General features: G+C 29.7%; 1 protein-coding gene across 1 annotated transcript; it reads left to right on the forward strand.

Annotated features, from left to right (window-relative positions):
- Positions 1 to 4492: 4492 nt before the first annotated feature.
- On the forward strand, positions 4493 to 5789 carry LOC114307937 (chitinase 4). The gene is made up of 2 exons (XM_028253397.2): positions 4493 to 4875; positions 5236 to 5789. The coding sequence occupies exons 1-2, from the start codon at positions 4596 to 4598 to the stop codon at positions 5640 to 5642; spliced, it is 687 nt and encodes a 228-aa protein (XP_028109198.2). The 5' UTR covers positions 4493 to 4595; the 3' UTR covers positions 5643 to 5789.
- Positions 5790 to 21980: the final 16191 nt, after the last annotated feature.

Genomic DNA, 21980 nt, shown 5'->3' on the forward strand with positions numbered 1-21980 from the left:
GGGCCTTCCATCAGTATTTATGCATTGTCAACATTATAGTTAGTATTGTAATTAATGAACAACACAAATCTAACTTCAATCATATTAAAAAATAAAATTATAAACAAAAGCAGATAACTTCAATCATACAAATCACAATTTTTTTAATGATATCTAATCATCATCAATAATTAAAAAAATCAAACACAAATTAAGTCAATTAATAATTAAAAAACACAATAATTTATTTTTTAAAAAATACAGTGAGTTAAAAAGATCAATTACATTTTTTTTTGTCAAAATACAATCTAATCATCATCAATAATTGGTATATAATGTGACCCTAATGAGTACAATCCATTTTGTTTTTCAAAAAATACGGTGAGTTAAAAATCAAATCACAAATTAAGTGAATTGATAGTTAAAAAAACACAATATTTTTTTTAAAAAAACACAGTGAGTTAAAAAAATCAATTACAATTTTTTTTTTCAAAATACAATCTAATCATTATCAATAATTGGTACTTTAAAAATCAAATTAGAAAAAAAAATCAAAGCAAAGCAAATCAAATGACAAATATTTTTATACTATCTAACTAAAATCATATTTTTTTCATAAATAATTGTAAAGAAAACCCATTAAAACAATAAATAAAAGATTAAATCACATTAAAAAAAAGAACCATTGAACAAATTACAATCACATCACATTTTTCCCATAATAAAAAAATGAATAAATGAAAAAAGAAACATTGACTAACTACAATCACATTATAAAAAAAAGAAGAACCATTGAACTAACTATAATCACATTTTTTTTCTTTGTGAGTGTTTATGTTTATCTAACTTCAATCATATTAAAAATAAAATTAAAATAGTAAATAAAAAGATTAAATACCATTAAAAAAAATCATTGAACTAACTATATAACAATCATATTAAAAAAAAAGAGTCATTGAACAAATTACAATCACATCACATTTTAATAAATGAAAAAAAAGAACTATTAAAGTAACTACAATCACATTAAAAAAAAAAAATCATTCAACTAATTATAATCACATTTTTCTTTTTGTGAGGGTTTATATTTATCTAACTTCAATCATATTAAAAAATCAAAAATAAAATTAAAATAGTGATTATTATTATTTTGTGAGGGTTTATTTACTATTTTAATGGTTCTTCTTTACAATTATTTTTTTTTATTATGAAAAAAATATGATTATAATTAGATAGCATAAAAACATTTGTGATTTGTATGATTGAAGTTATCTCCTTTTTTTGATGTATTTGGTCTAGCCAAAAAAAAAAAAATTATAATTTGTATTTGGTTTAACAATTTCTTCTTTTGTGCACTATTTTAATGGTTCTTTTGATTGAAGTTATCTCCTTTTGTGATTTGTAAAAAAAAAAAAAATTTATAATTTGATTTTTTAATATGATTGAAGTTAGATAAATATAAACACTCACAAAGAGAAAAATGCGATTGTAATTAGTTCAACAATTTTTTTTTTTGGAAAATTTACCCATAAGTCCTAGTTTCTGAAAAGTTGAACCATTTAGTCTTAAAAGTTTTCTTATGCTCCATTTAGTCCCATTTGCACATCAATCTAATGTTTGAAACATTAATCTGATGTTCGAAATCTAATGTTCGAAACATTAATCTGATATTCGAAATCTAATGTTCGAAACATTAATCTGATGTTTGAAACATTGTAATGGGACCTTTCAGTCTATAAGAAAACTTTTAGGACTAAACAGTGTATAAGTTATTAATTTGGGATTTATTGGTGCATCCCCCATTTTTTTTTAATGTGATTGTAGTTAGTTCAATGATTCTTTTTTTTTTTTAATGAGATTGTATTGTAATTAGTTTAATGGTTCTTTTTTTTTCATTTGTTTTTTTTATTATGAGAAAAATGTGATGTGATTGTAATTTGTTTAATGGTTTTATTTTTTAATGTGATTGTATTATAATTAGTTCAATGGTCCGTTTTTTTTCATTTACTTTTTTTTATTATGAGAAAAATGTGATGTGATTGTAATTTGTTCAATGTTTTTTTTGTAATGTGATTTAATTGTTTTATTTACTGTTTTAATGGTTCTTCATTACAATTATTTTTTTTATTATGAAAAAAATATGATTGTAGTTAGATAGCATAAAAATATTTGTGATTTGTATGATTGAAATTATCTTCTTTTTTGATTTGTATTTGGTCTAGCTAAAAAAAAATTATAATTTGATTTTTTAATATGATTGAAGTTAGATAAATATAAACACTCGCAAAGAGAAAAATGTGATTGTAATTAGTTCAACGGTTCTTTTTTTTTAACGTGATTATAGTTAGTTCAATGGTTCTTTTTTTTTTTTAATGTGATTGTATTGTAATTAGTTAAATTGTTCTTTTTTTTTTCATTTATTTTTTTATTATGGGAAAAATGTGATATGATTGTAGTTTGTTCAATGGTTTTTTTTTTAATGTGATTGTATTGTAGTTAGTTCAATGGTTCTTTTTTTTCATTTATTTTTTTTATTATGAGAAAAATGTGATGTGATTGTAGTTTGTTCAATGATTTTTTTTTTAATGTGAGTTAATCGTTTTATTTACTGCTTTAATGGTTCTTCTTTGTAATTATTTTTTTATTATGAAAAAAATATGATTATAGTTAGATAGCATAAAAATATTTGTGATTTGTATGATTGAAGTTATCTCATTTTTTTATTTGTATTTGGTCTAGCCAAAAAGAAACTATAATTTGATTTTTTAATATGATTGAAGTTAGATAAATATAAACACTCACAAAGAGAAAAATGTGATTGTTGTTAGTTCAACGGTTATTTTTTTAAATGTAGATTGGTCAGAAGAATGTCTATACATTTCAGAAGGTTAAAAGAAAAGAAAAGTAAGTATAACATTTTTACTTTATAACATTTTATAAATACATAATATATGTTTTGTTCATTAATTATAATACTAAGCCTTCGTTTGGCAATGACTTTTTTAGTTGGCTCTTTGATTTTTTTGACTTTTTTAGCCTGAGACTTTTTTGTTCGTTTGGTATTCTTGATTGGCTTTTTTGGATTTTTAGCTTTGGAATAGTGGATTTTTTTTTTGTCTTTTTGTGATATTTGGCTTTCTGTGATTTTTTGAATTTTTTTTTTGTCTTTTTGTGATTATTTAGCCAAATATGATAACCAAACACAACCTAACTATCATGTTGACAATGCAAGAATGCTGATGGAATGCCCACAACAATTTAGATTTTAATTATTTTTTTGTTTTACTTATTCAGTGAATTTCGAACAAATGTAATAAATTCTTATTTTTATTATTTTAATTATGCAATGTCAACATTTTCTTTTAAAATTACATATATTTTATGCTAACAATATATAAATATGTTTGACATAATATAAATAGTTTTTTTTTTAAAAAAATTTAATCTTGTGCATAGCACGGGTGATATGCTAGTACTATATATTAAGCAAAAGGGGGTTTTTAACCCCAAGCCTTGTGGGAGCTCCAATCTCCCAATCTAAATTTCCTGATTTTTTGACTTTAAAAAAAAAAAAAATCTTAGCATTTATTAATTTCTCCCAACTCCCAAGTCTTACTCTCATAATAACACTTTAATGCATTAAGAACAAACATAAAATAAATTCTTTGAAATCCAACACATATGAATTTCATAAAAAGTCCCAACACATATGATTATTATCTCTCATAATAATACTTTAATGCATTAAGAACAATCATAAAAAAATTTCTTGAAAAGTCCAACACATATGATTATTATCAAAATATTAAACTTTAATATAATATAATAAGAAAAAAGACATTTAATTCCTTAAAAAGTCCAACACATATGATTATTATCAAAATATTAAACTTTAATATAATATAAAAAAGGAAAAAAAAGAAGACATTTAAAAAATATATATTTAAAAATCACAATTTACATATATAGATAATTGTAAACACAATTCGTGCATAGCACGGGTGATATGCTAGTTATCTATATATGCGCATTGTGATTTTTAATTTTTTTTTTAAATGTCTTTTTTTTTTCCTTTTTTATATTATATTAAAGTTTAATATTTTGATAATAATCATATGTGTTGGACTTTTTAAGGAATTAAATGTTTTTTTTATTATATTATATTAAAATTTAATATTTTGATAATAATCATATGTGTTGGACTTTTCAAGAATTTTTTTGTTATGCTTGTTTTTAACGCATTAAAGTGTTATTATGAGGGATAATAATCATATGTGTTGGGACTTTTCAAGGAATTCATATGTGTTCGATTTCAAAGAATTTTTTTTATGCTTGTTTTTAATGCATTAAAGTGTTATTATGATGGTAAGACTTGAGAGTTGGGAGAAGTTAATAAATGCTAAGATTTTTTTTTTTTTTTTAAATCCAAAAATCAGGAAATTTAGGTTAGGAAATTGGAGCTTCCACAAAACTTGAGATTAAAAACCCCCCTTTCGCTTAATATATAGTATAGATTTTCATAGCATTTTCATTGTGCAACTATAAATACATGTCTCCCTCAACCTTAAATTCATCCCATAGTACACCTCTCTTCTATCCACACACTTTATTCCAAAATGGTATCATTCAGTTTCAAAACCTACTTACTGACAATCATTCTGGCCGGAATTCTCGCCGGTTCCAACGGTGCTTCGGTCTCTAATATTGTGACACAGTCCTTTTTCAATGGGATAATCAATCAAGCTTCTGCTGGATGTGCAGGGAAAAGGTTCTTCACCCGGTCTGCGTTTCTTAACGCCATCCGTTCCTACCCTTCATTTGGCACTACTGGAACGACTGATGATTCTAAGCGCGAAATTGCTGCTTTCTTTGCACATGCCACGCATGAGACTGGACGTAAGATTTCTACATCGCTTTGTCCCAATCCACACTTATGATTTCATAGTATTAACTATTTCTTGTTTCTAAATTATACAGGCTTCGCCCCTTCTAGATTTTTGTTTTTAAATTTTAAGTGGACATCCCCTGTATATTTATATATTTTTTAAACTTAAGTGGTTGTCTATCTAATTTCTCATAACTAGTGTCAATTACAAGTCTTAATGTATAGAGAAGAAAAAACGGTGGAAGAGTCGGCAAGTTAATTGATCATATTGATATGTCCGCCCCTTTTAGAATTCTGGGTCCGTCCCTGTTTGCTGGAGGAGTGAAATGAATATCACACATAACTAACACAAATTTTTTTTGGTTTGGCAGATTTTTGCTATATTGAAGAGATAAATGGTGCCTCTAGGAACTACTGTGACAGATCAAATACCCAGTACCCATGTGCACCAAACAAGAAATACTATGGAAGAGGTCCTCTTCAGCTGTCATGGAACTATAACTATGGTCCTGCAGGCAGAAGCATTGGGTTCGATGGACTAAAGAACCCCGAAATTGTGGCAAGAGACCCAGTCGTGTCGTTCAAGACCGCCTTGTGGTTTTGGATGAACAATGTTCACTCTAAAATGAATTCTGGGTTTGGTGCAACAATTCGTGCCATCAACGGTGACCTTGAGTGCAATGGTAAAGGCTCGAATTCAGTTAGTGCTCGTGTTAAGTACTACACTGACTATTGCAAACAATTTGGCGTTTCTCCTGGTAATAATCTCCGCTGCTAGGATGCTAACAAAAATTAGCAGACATGGAAGCTTGCTCTTCAGTACCTTGTAATAAATTTGGCATACATGGAAGAAAAATAAATTGTAGTAATGCTTCTGCAATGAATAAAAAGAGCTCTAGGTACATGTTTGGTCCCAATATAAAAATCTCCACATACCAATGTTAAGTAATATATTGGCACTGCAATCCTAACTCAAAAATTATATTCACTTTTTAAACCGATTAATAATGTGATAATCAATTAGAATATCAAAGGTAATTTCCTTTGATATATTCTCTAATTATTAGTTAATCATTTCTTTTACACATCATTGAGTCTAAAAAAATGAATCTAAAGAATGAACTTGTATATCATTTATATATATATAGATTGTGACCGTTGTTGTTGTTGTTGTTGTTGTTTTTTTTTTTTTTTTTTTTTTGGTTCATTATTACCATTTTTTTGTGTTTTGAAATATCACCACTGCCCTAATATAAAATCTCCACATACCAATCTCAACCAGCCTCTTTTGAGCCATCTATGAGCCATTGCATGATATGGTCTCATGAAAAGGGCGGGCGACACATATTGATGTTGTAACGGTAGAGAAGAGGAAGCATGGTGATGAGGGAGATGATACTATGGAGATTGACAAGTTTTGGATGGAAAAGAATGCAAAGTACGACATCGGTATTGGGATTAATCGAGCTGCACATAAACTGCTCAAACACCCTGTCATTAAAAATAAAGTATGACATTGGTACCGAACCCCTAACCATCTTGATGAACAAACCGCAGATTATGGGTACTGTTTTAAATTAGACCATGATACCACTTGTATGTGTGTGAACTCTAAGGAGTGGTTTGGCATCTCCTAAATAATCCATCTTTTTAGCTTTTTATCTTTTTTTCATCACATCACCTCTCTACTTTTCTGCACATCTTTTCGTAAAAAGACAAAGTGCACTTATTTAAATCATCTCAAACCACTCATAAATTACAGCAATATTATACATTTTTTTTATAAAAAAAAAATCTACAAAATTATTTAGAAAAATAAATTAATAGACTGTATTGTTAGATTTATTTTCTAGTGTGGCCCAATTGCCTACATATTTTTTACATGTTTTATTTTATTTGGGCTCCACAATTAAATAAAGCCAATATTTGAGATAAAGTAAAGCAATTAGAATTTTAATATAATTACTCTTTTAAGATAAGAAGGAAATCTTGATGGATAGGAATTCTTCTAATAGAGTTTATCTGGCCATCTTCTCTCCTCTATAAAGGATGGGTGACTCCCTTTTCATATGATAAGTATTTTTCCATCACTCTAAGTCATATAGTCATCATAATTAAGAGAGATAGAGAGAAGAATGTGAGCAAAGAATTCAAGGTTCAACCATTAGGGGTATTTTCTCAACTTCTCTAATTCAATAGCTAACAAAGGTATGTTCGTTTTATTCTTGAGTTGTATTGAATTCAAGATCCTGTAAAGTCCAATTCCGCATTATTATTATGGTTACATGTATGTTAACATTTACATGTGGTATCCGAGCCACGTTTTGTGAATCAATACACCTTGAAATATTAAATATATAATATTTATTACCATAAATTGTATATATTATTGATGAAAATTTCGTAGTAAAACTTTTATGTTAATCGTGAGTCGTTATTCCATTATGTTTGTTGCTTCTTGGTTACTTGTAAAGGATTTTTTCAAATATTCTAAACTAATTTGAATTTTTGATCCTATACACCACTACATCGCGATCCCTAAAGTTTTAAGCATTGCAGCTTTGTCAACCATATTGAGGATGCGATCTTGAACTCCTCGGTTGCTATCATATTTCATTGTTGTCAATTCAACCATAATAGTGCCAGCAAGTGACTTGTCAGCAGATCTAAATCGATCTTTAACAGCCTTTAAGTATTCCAATGCATTAACAGTTTGAGGTAAGGAGGTCTTGATGTTTTTCTAATGGTCATCTTCATGACCATCAAACTGAGTCTGTTGGACCTTTTCCAAGATTCAGAAAGGGCAACTTATTCTGCAGTACTATTTTCATTAATGTCTGTAAGTTTATCTTCTAGCAATGCCATATCGAGGTCCAACACATCCAGTGTAAACTGAACATGTTCATACCATTCTGAAAAATTCGAGCCAGTAAGTAGAGGGACGCCCGATGCAAGAGAGTGCAATGAGATGAGAACTATCACTGAAATAAGATAGAACAATATACATAATAAAATTTTGAGAATTATAATGATGAACTATTGATATCACATAAGTCTTTCCTTTGGGCAAAACTTAGGTATATCTATTATCCACTGGTCAAGAAACACTTACGTAAGTCTAAAGTAATTTATGCAACTTTTTAGTTAGTCATGTTACCTTTGGGTATTCAATTCTAATCTGTCAAGTTACATAAGTTACATTACCCTACCCAGTTCATAATTATTTGAAAGTGACTATCCTTTGGGCTAGTCTTAATCTCCTGCAATTGAGAATATTATCGACCTTAATGTTACCCTTTTAACAATTATTTTATGTAGTTCTATATTCATAAGTTTTACAAATCTAGGCCACTTTGGCAGCTACTAAATTAGTAAACCTTATGAATACGGAACTAACCAACAATATTCTCTATTCATTAATTTGAGTTATTTAATTATCATTAATTCAATCACTATTTTTATGATTTTTAGAATTTCTTTTATGTGATTGCTATTACCAATAATAATAACTCTAGATGAACATGAATATATATATATGTATATATATACATATATTAAATTATGCAATATGACAACCATGAATATCTCATATAATTGTCAATAAGAATTACACCTAGATGAATTAACCACTTCAATATTTAATATTCAATGTCATATAAAATTTCTAACAATTATAAAATATATATACAACAAAGTTTACTCGGTAATCACCTTACTTATGAATAATAGTTACCGATCACATGATGGTCCAGAATGTCAAAAATTAAAAACGTTCTAGAAATTTTGAAGTCTCCTATTTTTTTTTATTTTTTATTTTTTTATATAAGAAGAGACTGCTTTAATTTAAATCAAAACTCATAAAATATTATTATTTAACAAAATATTCAAGGATCGTGACCCACATTACTAAATTTGACAAAAGAAATGTAAGAAATTTTCTTTTGTTTGTTATAAATCAAATCTTGTTGAAGTACCTTCTAATGCTTGGTGGGTTGACTTTGGGGCCACGACCCACATTACAAATGACATGCAGGGATACCTCTCAACCAGGAAACCGAAGGAAAGTGAAAGATTTGTCGATATGGGGAACCGTCTCAAAATTGAAGTGGTAGCTGTAGGAACCTATCGACTGATCTCAGAGATGGGTCATCAGATGGATCTACAAGATACTTTTTATGTTCTTTCAATTTCTAGGAATTTAGTTTCGTTATCTAAATTAGATCGTGTTGGATATTCAGTTTTATTTAGTTGTGAAAAACTCAATTTAATGTTTAATTCAATAATGATTGGCTCTGGTAATTTATGTGATGGCTTATATAAAATTGCCTTAAATCATGAGTTTGCACAGTCATTAGTAACTCTGTATTTGAATATTGGTTTAAAACGTGATCTAATTAATGCAAAATCCTCAATCTTGTGGCATAGACTGTTAGGGCATATCTCTAGAAATAGAATTGAAAAATTGGTAATGAATGGGATTTTGAAAAACCCAGACTTCACTGATTTTGAGATATGTGTGGATTGCATTAAAGGAAAGCAAACCAAATACACCAAGAAAGATGTCATAAGAAAGAATGAGCTTCTTGAGATAATTCATACATATATTTGCAGGCCACTCAACATCTCATGTCTTAGTGGTAAAAAATATTTCATCATATTTATAGATGATTTCTCACGTTATGGATATGTGTATCTAATTCATGAAAAGTCTCAAGCTGTTGACATCCTTTAGGTGTACATAACTGAAGTCAAGAGATAATTAGATAGAAACGTTAAAATAGTGAGATCAGACAGGGGTGGTGAGTATTATGGTAAATATGATGAGTCAGGCCAAAATCCTGGCCCATTTGCCAAATTCTTAGAAAAGAAAGGCATTCATGCTCAATATACAATGCCTGGTTAGAAGTATGTTAAGTTACTCAATTGTACCCTTTTCATTTTGGGGTGAAGCTTTAAATACTACAATGTATGTCTTAAATAGGGTTCCTAGTAAGGTGGTCCCCACAACTCCTTTTGAGTTGTGGACTGGTAGGAAACCTAGTTTGAGACATTCACATATTTGGGGTTGTCCAGCAGAGGCAAGAATCTTCAACCCACAAGAGAAAAAGTTGGACTCAAGAACAATATTTGGATATTTCATTGGTTATCCAGACAAGTCGAAAGGGTACAAATTTTATTGTCCTAATCATAGTACGGGGATAGTGGAGACTGGGAATGCTAAATTCTTAGAGAATGGTGAAATTAGTGGGAGTGAGAAAACACGAGGGGTGAATTTGGAGGAAATTAGGGTGGATGTGCCAACATTTGACCCTCATCAAAAAATTGTTGTTCCTTAGACTATTCCACAGGCTGAGGGAAACGAACAACATAATGAAAATCCTTCACCACCTCATGTTTCACCACTTCATGAAGATACCACCTTTGAAAATATTGTAGAACCACCATAACCAGCAGTTCTGAGAAGATCTCCGAGGGAAAGAAAGCTTCCCATTCCAGATGATTACATGGTGTATCTACAGGAATTTGATTTTGATATTGGGATTAACAAAGATCCAGTCCCATTTTCACAAGCCATGAATAGTGATGATTCTACTAAATGGGTCAATGATATAAATGAAGAGTTAAAATCCATGGAACAAAATGGTGTTTGGGATCTCGTCGATTTGCCTAATAATTGTAAAAAGGTCGGGTGTAAATGGGTCTTCAAGACCAAGCGCACCTCAAAAGACAATATCGAACGATTTAAAGCCAGACTGGTTGCCAAGGGTTTTACTAAAAAGGAAGGCATAGACTACAAAGAGACCTTCTCTCCAGTATCTAAGAAGGACTCGCTTAGAATCATCCTAGCATTGGTAGCTCATTATGACTTAGAGTTGCATCAAATGGATATGAAAACTGCTTTTCTAAATGGGAATTTGGATGAAGAAATTTATATGGAGCAGCCAGAAGGATTTGCAAAGAAAGGTAAAGAACATTTAGCTTACAAATCAAAGAAATCTATATATGGCCTTAAACAAGCTTCCAAGCAATGGTATTTAAGGTTTAATAATGATACCATTACCTCCTTCGGATTTAAGAAAAATGCAGTTGCTCAGTGCATATATCTGAAGGTTAGTAGGAGTAAGTTCATTATTTTGGTGCTATATGTGGATGACAATTTGTTAACTAGTAACAACCTTGGCTTATTGCATGAAACTGAGGAATATCTCTCCAAGAACTTTAAAATGGTTGATATGGGTGAGGCAAACTATGTTATTAGAATAGAGATCTTTAGGGATCGATCTCAAGGATTGCTAGGGCCATCTCAAAAATAATATATTGATCATGTTTTGGAGAGATTCAATATTATGCAGTTTTGTTCAGCCGGTAATGCACCCATCATGAAGGGTGATAAATTAAGTGAAAAATAGTGTCCAAGAAATGACTTGGAAAGAAAACAAATAAAGGACATTCCATATGCATCAGCAGTAGGGAGCTTGATGTATGCCCATACATGTACCAGGCCAGATATTAGTTTTGCAGTTGGAATGTTGGGAAGATTCCAAAGCAATATTGGATAGGAATATTGGAAAGCATTAAAGAAGGTTATGAGATATCTTCAGGGGACAAAGAACTATATGCTCACCTATAGGAGACCAGAATAGTTGGAAGTGACCAGATACTCAGACTCAGATTTTGCTAGTTGCCTTGATAGTAGAAAATCTACATCAGGTTTTGTTTTTCTACTAGCTAGTGGAGCAATTTCATGGAAAAGTGTGAAGCAGTCCACTATTGATTCATCTAATTATTGAATTTTATCTCAAATATTGGCTTTATCTAATTGTGAAGTCCAAATAAAATAAAACATGTAAAAAATATGTAGGCTATTGGGCCACACTAGAAAATAAATCCAACATTCTCCCACTTGGCCCATTAAGTCGATTATGATGCAATTATGAATTTTTCCAAAAATATGCAATTTATAAAAAAATTTGACTCATTGGATTCCACACTAAAAATTTTGACACGTGATCACGAATTTTAAAAATAGCCAATAAGTTCATATATATTAGAAACTATAATACTATGATTATTTCAGATCACCAATGTGAGTCATAGCGGTTATATAACATTTATGTCATATTTCCTTCTATGCACCACACCATCGATAACCTTCGCCAACCCAGTCCATTATCGGGATATGTAATTATTTGCCTAAAAGTCCTTGTAATTTGTCTTGTTAAGACATTTTTTGTTTATCAATATTCAAATTAATGTGTATACATACTTTTAGAAACATGAAAAATAGAACAAAATAATTATTGCACAAATAGTGTCAAATAAAAATAAGCACTCAAGATTAACCATACACATCATGGGTTGCTTAAAAGACCCATCATGATAACATGCTCTTTGTATGTCTTTGGTGGCAATCCCTTTGTGAATGAATCAGCAATCATAAGAGAGGTGCTTAAGTTTTCAATTAACACTCGTTTCTGGACTCTTTCTTTAACAACTAAGTACTTTACTTCCATGTGTTTGGAACCACTAGAGTACTTTCTATTCTTAGAGAAGAAAACTATTGCAGTATTGTCACAATATATCTTCAGCGGCCTGGAAATTGAGTCAACAACACCAAGTCCTGAGATGAAATTTCGCAACCATAAAGTATGATTTGTAGCCTCAAAGTAACCCACTATTGCTTCATTTACTATGGAGGTTGAGTTTGTGGCATGCTTTGAGGAATTAGAATTTTAACATAATATTAATTAGAATATTTGAGATAAAGTTCAGTAATTAGAATTTTAATATAATTACTCTTCTAAGATAAGGAAACCTTGATGGATAAGAATTCTTCTAATAGAGTTTATCTGGCCCTCTTCTCTCCTCTATATAAGGATGGGTGACTTCCCTTTCATATGATAAGTATTTTTCCATCACTCTAAGTTCTATAGTCATCCTAATTAAGAGAGACAAAGAGAAGAAGGTAAGCCAAGAATTCAAGGTTCAACTATTAAGGGTATTTTCTCAACTACTCTAATTCAATAGCTGACAAAGGTATCTTCGTTTTATTCTTGAGTTGTATTGAATTCAAGATCCTATAAAGTCCAATTCTGCATTATTATTATGGTTACATGTATGTTAACATTTACATGTATTTATTGTGAATGTCTTCTCTAAGCCTCCCTTTCTAAGCATTCTACTAGGTGTGCTACTTGAGGTAGGTAGGGGTTCCGGCCGTCGGCCTTCTCTCTCCTTCTTCCATTTCTTTTTTCTCTTTCTTTGTCATTTTGCTTAATAATATTGGAAGCTTGTCCTTCTAACCCTTTTTGGGGCCGCCACTACCATACCGTCACTAGATCTGCCACCTTCCTGTCTCCATGGATCATCCTTCACTAGATCTGTCTTTGGCCATTAGAGTTGGCATCGCCCCTCTCTCTTTCCGATGTTCCAGATCTGATGTTTGGTTTGCACCCACACTTTTATGCTCACGCCCTAAACTTTAAGATCTGGTTTCAGATCCTCTCACAATCCAAAGACCTACACTGTTTAACGCATTTGTTTCACGCGCTAGGCAACCACCTCAACTTCAATGTTCTATCTTGATCAGCGGAGGCCGGGTCTTTAGATTTCAAGTTGAAAGTTGTGGTGTAATGGAATTTTGGATGCGTTTGGCGACTTGGATTTGGTTATTTTCAGTTTTTTTTTTTTTAATTTTTTAGTGTTTGCTGTAATAATCCTTCCTGTGTAGAGGTTGTGTCCCTCCTTTGTGAAAGTTTTTTTTCCTCCTCTATGAAGGTTAGGATTCTTCCTTTTACAGAAGTTTGTTATCCCTTTATGAGATTTTTTTGCTACCACTGTAAGAGATTGATTCGATCTTTTATTAGTTTTGAGATGAAGATTTTCTTCCCAATCTAAAAAAAAAATGGATAAATTACAAATACATCCCCTGAAGCTTGATTAAAATATGAATTGCCTCCTGTAGTTTTGGAAATTACATTTTATCCCCAAGATTTCTTATTTTATAAAAAATCACCCCTTTTATTAATAAGGGTAAATTACAAATACACCTCCTAAGGTTTGATTAAAATACAAATCACCCTCGTGATTCTAAAAATTACATTCTATCCCCTGAAGTTTCTAATTTCATAACAAATCACCCATTTTATTAATAAATCATGAAATCAATTAACAATTTTTAATGATGTTAGAAATATGTTTCAATTAATAATTTAGGTAATTTTATTACTGTATAGGAGATCAATTATGAATTGCATTTTTTTCGTTAATTCTGTTAAATAAAAAATTCTGACTAGTGGGTATTTGTAATTTTCCAAATTATAGGGGGCAATATATACTTTAAGCAAACCTTAGGGGGTGCATTTGTAATTTACCCTATTAATAAATTATCAAGTCAATTAACAGTTTTTAATAATATTAGAAATATGTTTCAATTAATAATTTAGATAATTTTATTATTGTATAGGAGAGCAATTATGAATTTTATTTTTTCAGTTAATTTTGTTAAATAAAAAATTATGACAAGGGGGTATTCGTAATTTTCCAAATCACAAGGACTATCTGTACTTTAAGCAAATCTCAGAAAGTATATTTGTAATTTACCCAAAAAATATTTATTGTGAATGTAATTCATATCTCACAAACTTTAAATTTATACCACATATCTCACTTTTAGAATAAGTTTCAAAATTAAAATTCATAATACATAAAAAAAAAAAATTGTAATAGATAACATTTGCAGAAATACTTATAAATCTACAAATTTTATCGAGAAACATTAACATATGATTCAAATTTTTTCTATACATATTACTATATGATTCAAATTTCTTCTGTACATACATACTTTCAATCTCCACCGCACATTTACTGTACATTATTGCTCCAGACTTGGTCAATTGTGAGAAGTCTAGGTGAGATGGCAATCTAGAATTTAACTAAAAAAAATCTACATACAGGTGTGAGTAGTCAGTCTATCTTCCATTTTGTAATTTGTTTTTGTTTCGGTAGCACCGTTTCTGATAATATAAATAAAATAAGAAATAAAACTGACTCTTAGGGTTGTAGATGGTGCGATTCAGACGATTTAAATATAAAATTATAAATTAAACTATAAATAATAGATTGGTAAATAATTAAATTGTAGTTTGGAACGGGTTTAATCTGTTAGTTGATTGAAAAATATTCTTAAACAATTATCAAGTATTTGAATAACATATAATATTAATTTGCATAATATTTTTTTATATATATAACACAAAATAATTTTACATAATATTTTTCATGAGGAAATATCGTTTTGCCTCCCAAATTATTACACGATAATCAATTTGGCACCTACACTTCGTCTTATTTTAATTTGACACCTATACTTTTTGAAATTTGATCAATTTACCTCCACTATCTGATTTCATCTACAATCAAACAGAATGTGCCGACGTGGCACCCAATTTCGTTTGAAATTTCATTTTACCCTCCAAACTTTATCTTAAAAATCAATTCGTCCCCAAATATTAACAAAATAAATTTAAATATTTAATTAATAATTTTTTATCTCAAAAATAAAAAAAATTAAATTTAAAATAAAAAAATTGAGTATTAGTCATGTTGAGTATCCTTTAGATAGTAATTGCTAACTTTTGTGTTAAATTGTCATTCAATCAATGATATGATCGAGTAGGTAATCTCAATTTTGTAGGCGAATCTCGAGAGTAACATTTTCTATATATGAGAGCCACACTTATTATGAGAGTAACATTTTCTTTTGAAATTTGCAAATTTATATTGAGCGGTATTTTGCACAATCCTACTCATGTTATTTTTTATTTTTATTATTATTATTATTATTGTTATTATTATTATTTTTTGTGTTTGGGGGGGGCTTGGGACTCATGTTCATCTAAGGGTGTGTTTGTTTGGATGGACTGGATAAGAGGGAATTGTAATCCATCGGACTGTTAATAGCGGGATACATTGTCGCCGGACTATTTAGTTGAGCTGGATTTGTATCCTATGTTTGTTTAGTCATGGGATTACATGTTTGGATTAGACTATTTTTAGTAAATCCAATGTTTGGTTGGACGGACTGGATAAGGATAACTGTTCAAAAGATTATTTTACCCTTGTAATTTATAATTTATAATTTAACAACACTAAATTTTTTTAATTTATAAGGCCATAATTTTTAATTTGTTATTTTCAATTAAATTAAATTTATAATTTATATTTTTTGTAAGGCCATAATTTTTAATTTATTATTTTTAATTAAATTAAATTTATAATTTATAGTTTATATTTTTTATTTTTTATTTTTTATTTAATATATAATTTTAAATTAACAACACTAAAAAAATTTAATTTATAAGGCCATAATTTTTAATTTATTATTTTTAATTAAATTAAATTTATAATTTATAGTTTATATTTTTTATTTAATATATAATTTTAAATTAACAACACTAAAACAATAATTTATAAATATTCAAAAGATTATTTTACCATTTTTCAACTGTTTATTAAGTAATAGCATAAGGGTAAAATGAACATTTCATACATTAGTCCCATAGGATATCAATTCTATGGAAATAATCCCACCCCTCCTAGGATACAATAATCCCTCATATGAGGGACTAATAGTCTGGAGGAACTATTAATCCGGAGCAAAAAAATTGAACCAAACAATAGACTATTAGTCCGAATGAACTAATAGTCCAATAGTATAGAATTGTCTCTTCCTCTAATGGTTTGTCTAGACTTGTAATGTGAATTAGGTACTTCTGTTTTTTTTTTTTTTTTTTTTTTTTTTTTTTTTTTTTTTTTGTGACGAGGGGGGCCAAAGCCCGGTGAAATAGTTACTGCATTTAGCGGTCATAAAATGCTATTTCCTCCAAGCCTTGTTCAAATTTGGATCGTCAATCTTTTACCTAACTTTGGATATTAGACTATTTGGATTTTGGCATCCTTAGCTAGCTACAGTGTACACGTTTTCTTTCAACATTTGAGCTCATCGTGTCCAGTTTTCTACCGAACTCATAGGTATTCTTGGATGGGTCTGGCTTTGGTCCAGTCCACCATTGAACTGGACCGTGCTGTTGTGTCCGTGGGGACTTATCACGGGTCCTGTTTTGAAAATCTGAACCGTTCAATGTGTAGAACTCGTCGAGTACTATATGCCTGTAAAAAATCATGTTGATCGAATATCGATAGCTATGTGATCAAATCAGATTTGTAAAAAAAAAAAATAGACGGTGAATAAATTAACGGTTGACAAAAAACTGATTTGATCACATAGCTATCGATATCCGATCAATGTGATTTTTCACAGGCATATAGTACTCGACGAATTCTACACATTGACGGTTCAGATTTTCAAAACGGGACCCGGGGTGAGCCCCCACGGGCCCAATAGCACGGTCCAGTCCGATGGTGGACTGGACCAAAGCCAGTCCCTTCTTGGATATGCATATGCTGTTTGGGCCCGTGGCACTCACCACGGGTTCGTTTCGATTATTTAAATTATTTATTTTGTTAGACATTTTGTATATTTTTTTTACAAAAAAAATTAGGTCGATTCGATAATTGTAATTTGTTCAATTTATCATATTTTTCACTAAAAAAATGAATGACAATTGTATTTTTAAAAAATGAACCATACATTGAACAAATTGTAATTATCGGATTGACCTAATTTTTTTTATGGATAAAATACACCAAGTGCTCCACGAGCCTAAACAACCCTCTCCAGTCCAGATTTTAGACTGGAGAGAATTGTCCTATATTATTTACTTAATTTTATTTTTTTAAAATAAAAAGATGTACTTCAATTGAAATATATATTTACCTAAATTTATATTTACTATTTAGAATATACTGGCTAAATATTATGCTATTGTGCCAAATTAATTATTAAATTATTAATAGTTAATTTTATATTGCATATATATTTATTTATTTAATATATAAGTTGCTGGGTAGACTCGAAATTAAATATCATTTTAAGATTGTAGGAGTGTAAAAATAACCCGAGATCTGTGAGTGGCCTGAAACCCTCCGGCGGCCTGGGGTGGGTCCTACCCGATTAGGCTTGGGCCCAAGCCCAGCCCGGTCCACCTGGGCCGGCTCGTAGACCGCTCAAGGTCCACTCAAAGCCTGGCCTTGGCCTAGTGTCATTTTTGGTTGAAAAAAATAAATTTTTGGTGAAAAAATAGGGGAAAAAAAAATGTTCAAACTCTACCCAAGCCTAAGCCTAGGCTGAGGCCCGGCCTACCCAAGGCCCGAATGTCCCCTTGCCTTAGGCCTAATTTTCTGGCTCATGGATCGGCCTGAATTTTGGCGGGAGCCTGCGAAACCCAACATTGGCCAGCCCAAGCCCGGGCCAATGCCAAATTTGCAGTCCTAGATTGGACTTGGAACAAATTTGTAGATTGAAATCAAGTTGGGCCATAGACTTCAGTATGAGAATTTATTATTATTATTATTATTATTATTATTATTATTATTTAAAAAATGATATATACATTTACTTTTAAGACTTACATTTTAGATCAAATGATATGTTAAGAAGATAATTGGTTGATAATTAAATATTTTTCAATTATCAACCAATTATTTTCTTAACACATTGCTAAATTTATAAAGTAAGTCTAACTTTTGAATCGGAATATCAATCCTCTTATTTTTAACTTTGGCTAGACTCTGTTTGACCCCGTGTTTATCAGGCATCCATTTACAAAGAAAAGGCTTTTTGCATGCACGGAATATGGTTTTATTAGATTAATATTAAACGTTTGATTGATTAACTCTTCCTAACTAGGGGTGTAAATATGGTCTAGTCTACCCAGACTTGGGATTGGTCCATGACATGCCATGCGAGCTCTTGTTTTTTTTCAGGCCAGGTTGAAAAGTGGGGTCCAATTCCAAGCCCACTCAAATTATGGCCTAGGGTCGGACCGGCGAGCCTGGGCTTTGGCCATGGGCCTTGGGCCGTGGGCTAGACCTAGCCTTTTTTTTTAAACAAAAAATAAACAATAAATATGTTATGTATATAGATTATTCATGAGGGATAAAAAAAAAAAACAAATTAAAAATTGTACTAGATTATTTTAGTTAAGATTAATGAGATGTTTGGTTATATTTTATGTGTAGTGATATTTAATTTAATTATGTGTGACTTATATTTTTTTGATTATGACTAAAAAAGTATGAAATTATTTAATTTTCTTCTTTTGAAATGAATAATTTTATATATATCAAAATGAAACTTTCAATATTAAAATCGTTAAATAAACAACATTTTATTGAATGAATAATTTTTATTTCAAAATGAAATAAAATATTACAAAATTTAATATCATTAAATAAAATATATGTAGATTATTGATGATGGTAGAGCAATTGCATCACTATAGATCAAGTATATCTCAACTAGGTTAGCACCTACTAGCCTACCAATCATTTGCAATATACTCCACTTCAATAATTTAATACAAAAAAAAAATAATGAAATGAAATAGAGAAAAATAAATTGTTGATCAATCATTGGAGGAGACAGACAATTCACTTGCGTTGCCCGATGATATTTCATCCAAATCGCTTTGAATTCTCTCATTTCCACTATAATCTACTATTCTCGTAAGCATATGCATACGATCTCTAGATGTCATTAGTGCCTCAATCATTTGGGACGAAAGTCTGCTGCAGTAATCTCTCAACATCTGTCTATCTACACTAAAAGCTGTTTCCGAAGCAACTGTAGAAATAGGGACAGTTAGTATATCATGGATCATCTACGAAAGTACAGGCCACATAGTTTCATTTTGTTTCCACCAATCAAAAATATCAAAATCTTCAATATCATCTACTATTGGGCTTTCCAAATAAAGTTGTAATTCAAAACTACTTACGCTTGTATATTGAGATATTCTTGTACTTTTTATTAATACTTAATCTTCTGCCTCGAGATGAGGCTGGTGTAGTGTGTATGTGTATTTACAGATGCAACTACCATGTATTCTTCAAATAATGTTTTGCATATTTGCATAATAGGGGCAAATTATTTTTGATCAACGAAAATACATTTTAAAAATTCTTGTAAAACAATTTCCTTACACCTAGGATCAATTATTATGACTAAACCTAAAAGATGAGATCAAAATATTTATCAAATTTTTCTTTCATTGCAGCAATAATAGTTACATAATATTCATCACCCATATATTTTATGAAAACTTTCATTATTTTTGCTAATATATGTAAAACAAATGGTGAAATATGAGTATATATATAAGAAAATAATTTTGTTGCAGTATGAAATTTTTTTTAGAAAATCTTTATATAAGGTTACTTGGTGTCAATTAAGTTTTGTGAGAATCAGTATTCCTCCTATTAACGTTGTTGCAAAAAATAAATCAAGGGTAAATTACAAATACACCATCAGAAGTTTGCTTAAAGTACATATTGCCCCCTGTAGTTTAGAAAATTACAAATACCCCCTTGTTTGAATTTTTTATTTAACAGAATTAACTAAAAAAATGAAATTCATAATTGCTCTCCTATACATTAATAAAATTATCTAAATTATTAATTGAAACATATTTCTAATATCATTAAAAACTGTTAATTGACTTGATAATTTATTAATAAAATGGGCGATTTGTTATGAAATTAGAAACCTCAAGGGATGGAATGTAATTTCCAAAATCACTGCAGGCAATTCGTATTTTAAACCAACCTCAGGGGGTGTATTTATAATTTATCCATAAATCTATTGTTTTTCTTTGTTTACAAGCTCTCTTTAACATATTATATGTTGAATTTTGCTTGCTGTCTATATCTAAAATTAATTTTTTAAATGGCATACCTTCTCTTTGATAAATTTTCTTGTATTTCAAAATTTGATTAGTTGAAGATATAATAGTAACAATTGCATTTTTTTTATTACCAGTACAGAAGTGTCATATACATGCTTAGCTGGTTTAACAATCAAATTTAAAATATGGACACAACAACAAATATGAAATAAATCACCATCAACAAGTAATTGTAAAGTTGATTTCAAATGGGCTACATTTTGATTGTAATATGTTGCATTATTTAAACTAATGGTAAATATTTTATTTTACAAAACTCATTCATATAATACATTTCTTATTTCTACACAAGCGAATGACCATTTTATAGAAGTTCAACTAATCTAAATAAAATATTTCTTTTATTTAATTTCCAATCATTATTAATAAAATGTGTAGTGATACATTGATATTCTAAACCATTATTTGACCACAGATCAGTTGTTTCCATTCGGGCAAATTACAGCAGTAGTCCTTGTAGTTTACCCATTTTATCATTTTGGTCCATGTTGTTTCAATTTGATCAATTTTGTCCTTGAATTTTACGGATTGTGTCATATTAGTCCAATAAATAACAACGGTTAAGTTTGATAGACGAAAAATCAAATGATGTGCCAATTTAGTCCCTGTTGTTTTGACTTTCCTATAAACTACAGGGATCAAATTGATACATCTTATAAACTATAGGGACCAAATTGACACATCCTATAAACTACATGGACCAAATTGACACATCATTTGATTTTCCGTTTATCAAACTTAATCGCCGTTATTTATTGGACTAACATGACAAAATTCGCAAAATTTAGGGGCAAAATTGACCAAATTGAAACAACAGGGACCAAAATGATAAAACAGGTAAATTACAGGGACTATTTGCATAATTTTCCCTTTCCATTCAAATTTTTTAAGATGTCAAATAATTCACTTTTAATATCCTTAAATTTCTTTAAAATCTTATTTCTAGTATTATTTTTTGAAAAACTTTGATTGCGGTGCAAAATCTTCGTAAACCATTTGTAAAAAATTGGGACATTCACTATTAGTAAAAGATTGTTATTGTTTTATAATATAATCAACTACAAAATCTTGTACACATAGAGAATCATAAGAAAATGTTTACAAATAATCAGTTGATGAAACCCCTAATTGTATTTGACTTCTAATATCATATTGTTGACTTAGTAAATGTCCGTTAGCATACATTTTTACATGATTAGTACCCCTATAGATGCAACACTTAATAATTGTACACAATATTTACATTT

The sequence above is a fragment of the Camellia sinensis genome, chromosome 6, assembly GCF_055761805.1.
Source record: "Camellia sinensis isolate YWXY chromosome 6, ASM5576180v1, whole genome shotgun sequence".
In the NCBI taxonomy this organism is placed as follows: Eukaryota; Viridiplantae; Streptophyta; class Magnoliopsida; order Ericales; family Theaceae; genus Camellia; species Camellia sinensis.

Bases quoted from the DNA above. Each gene is read 5' to 3' on its own strand.
- LOC114307937 (XM_028253397.2), top strand. From the start codon at position 4,596: ATGGTATCATTCAGTTTCAAAACCTACTTACTGACAATCATTCTGGCC. The intron at 4,876-5,235 runs GTAAGATTTCTA...TTGGTTTGGCAG, and splicing joins TGCCACGCATGAGACTGGAC to ATTTTTGCTATATTGAAGAG.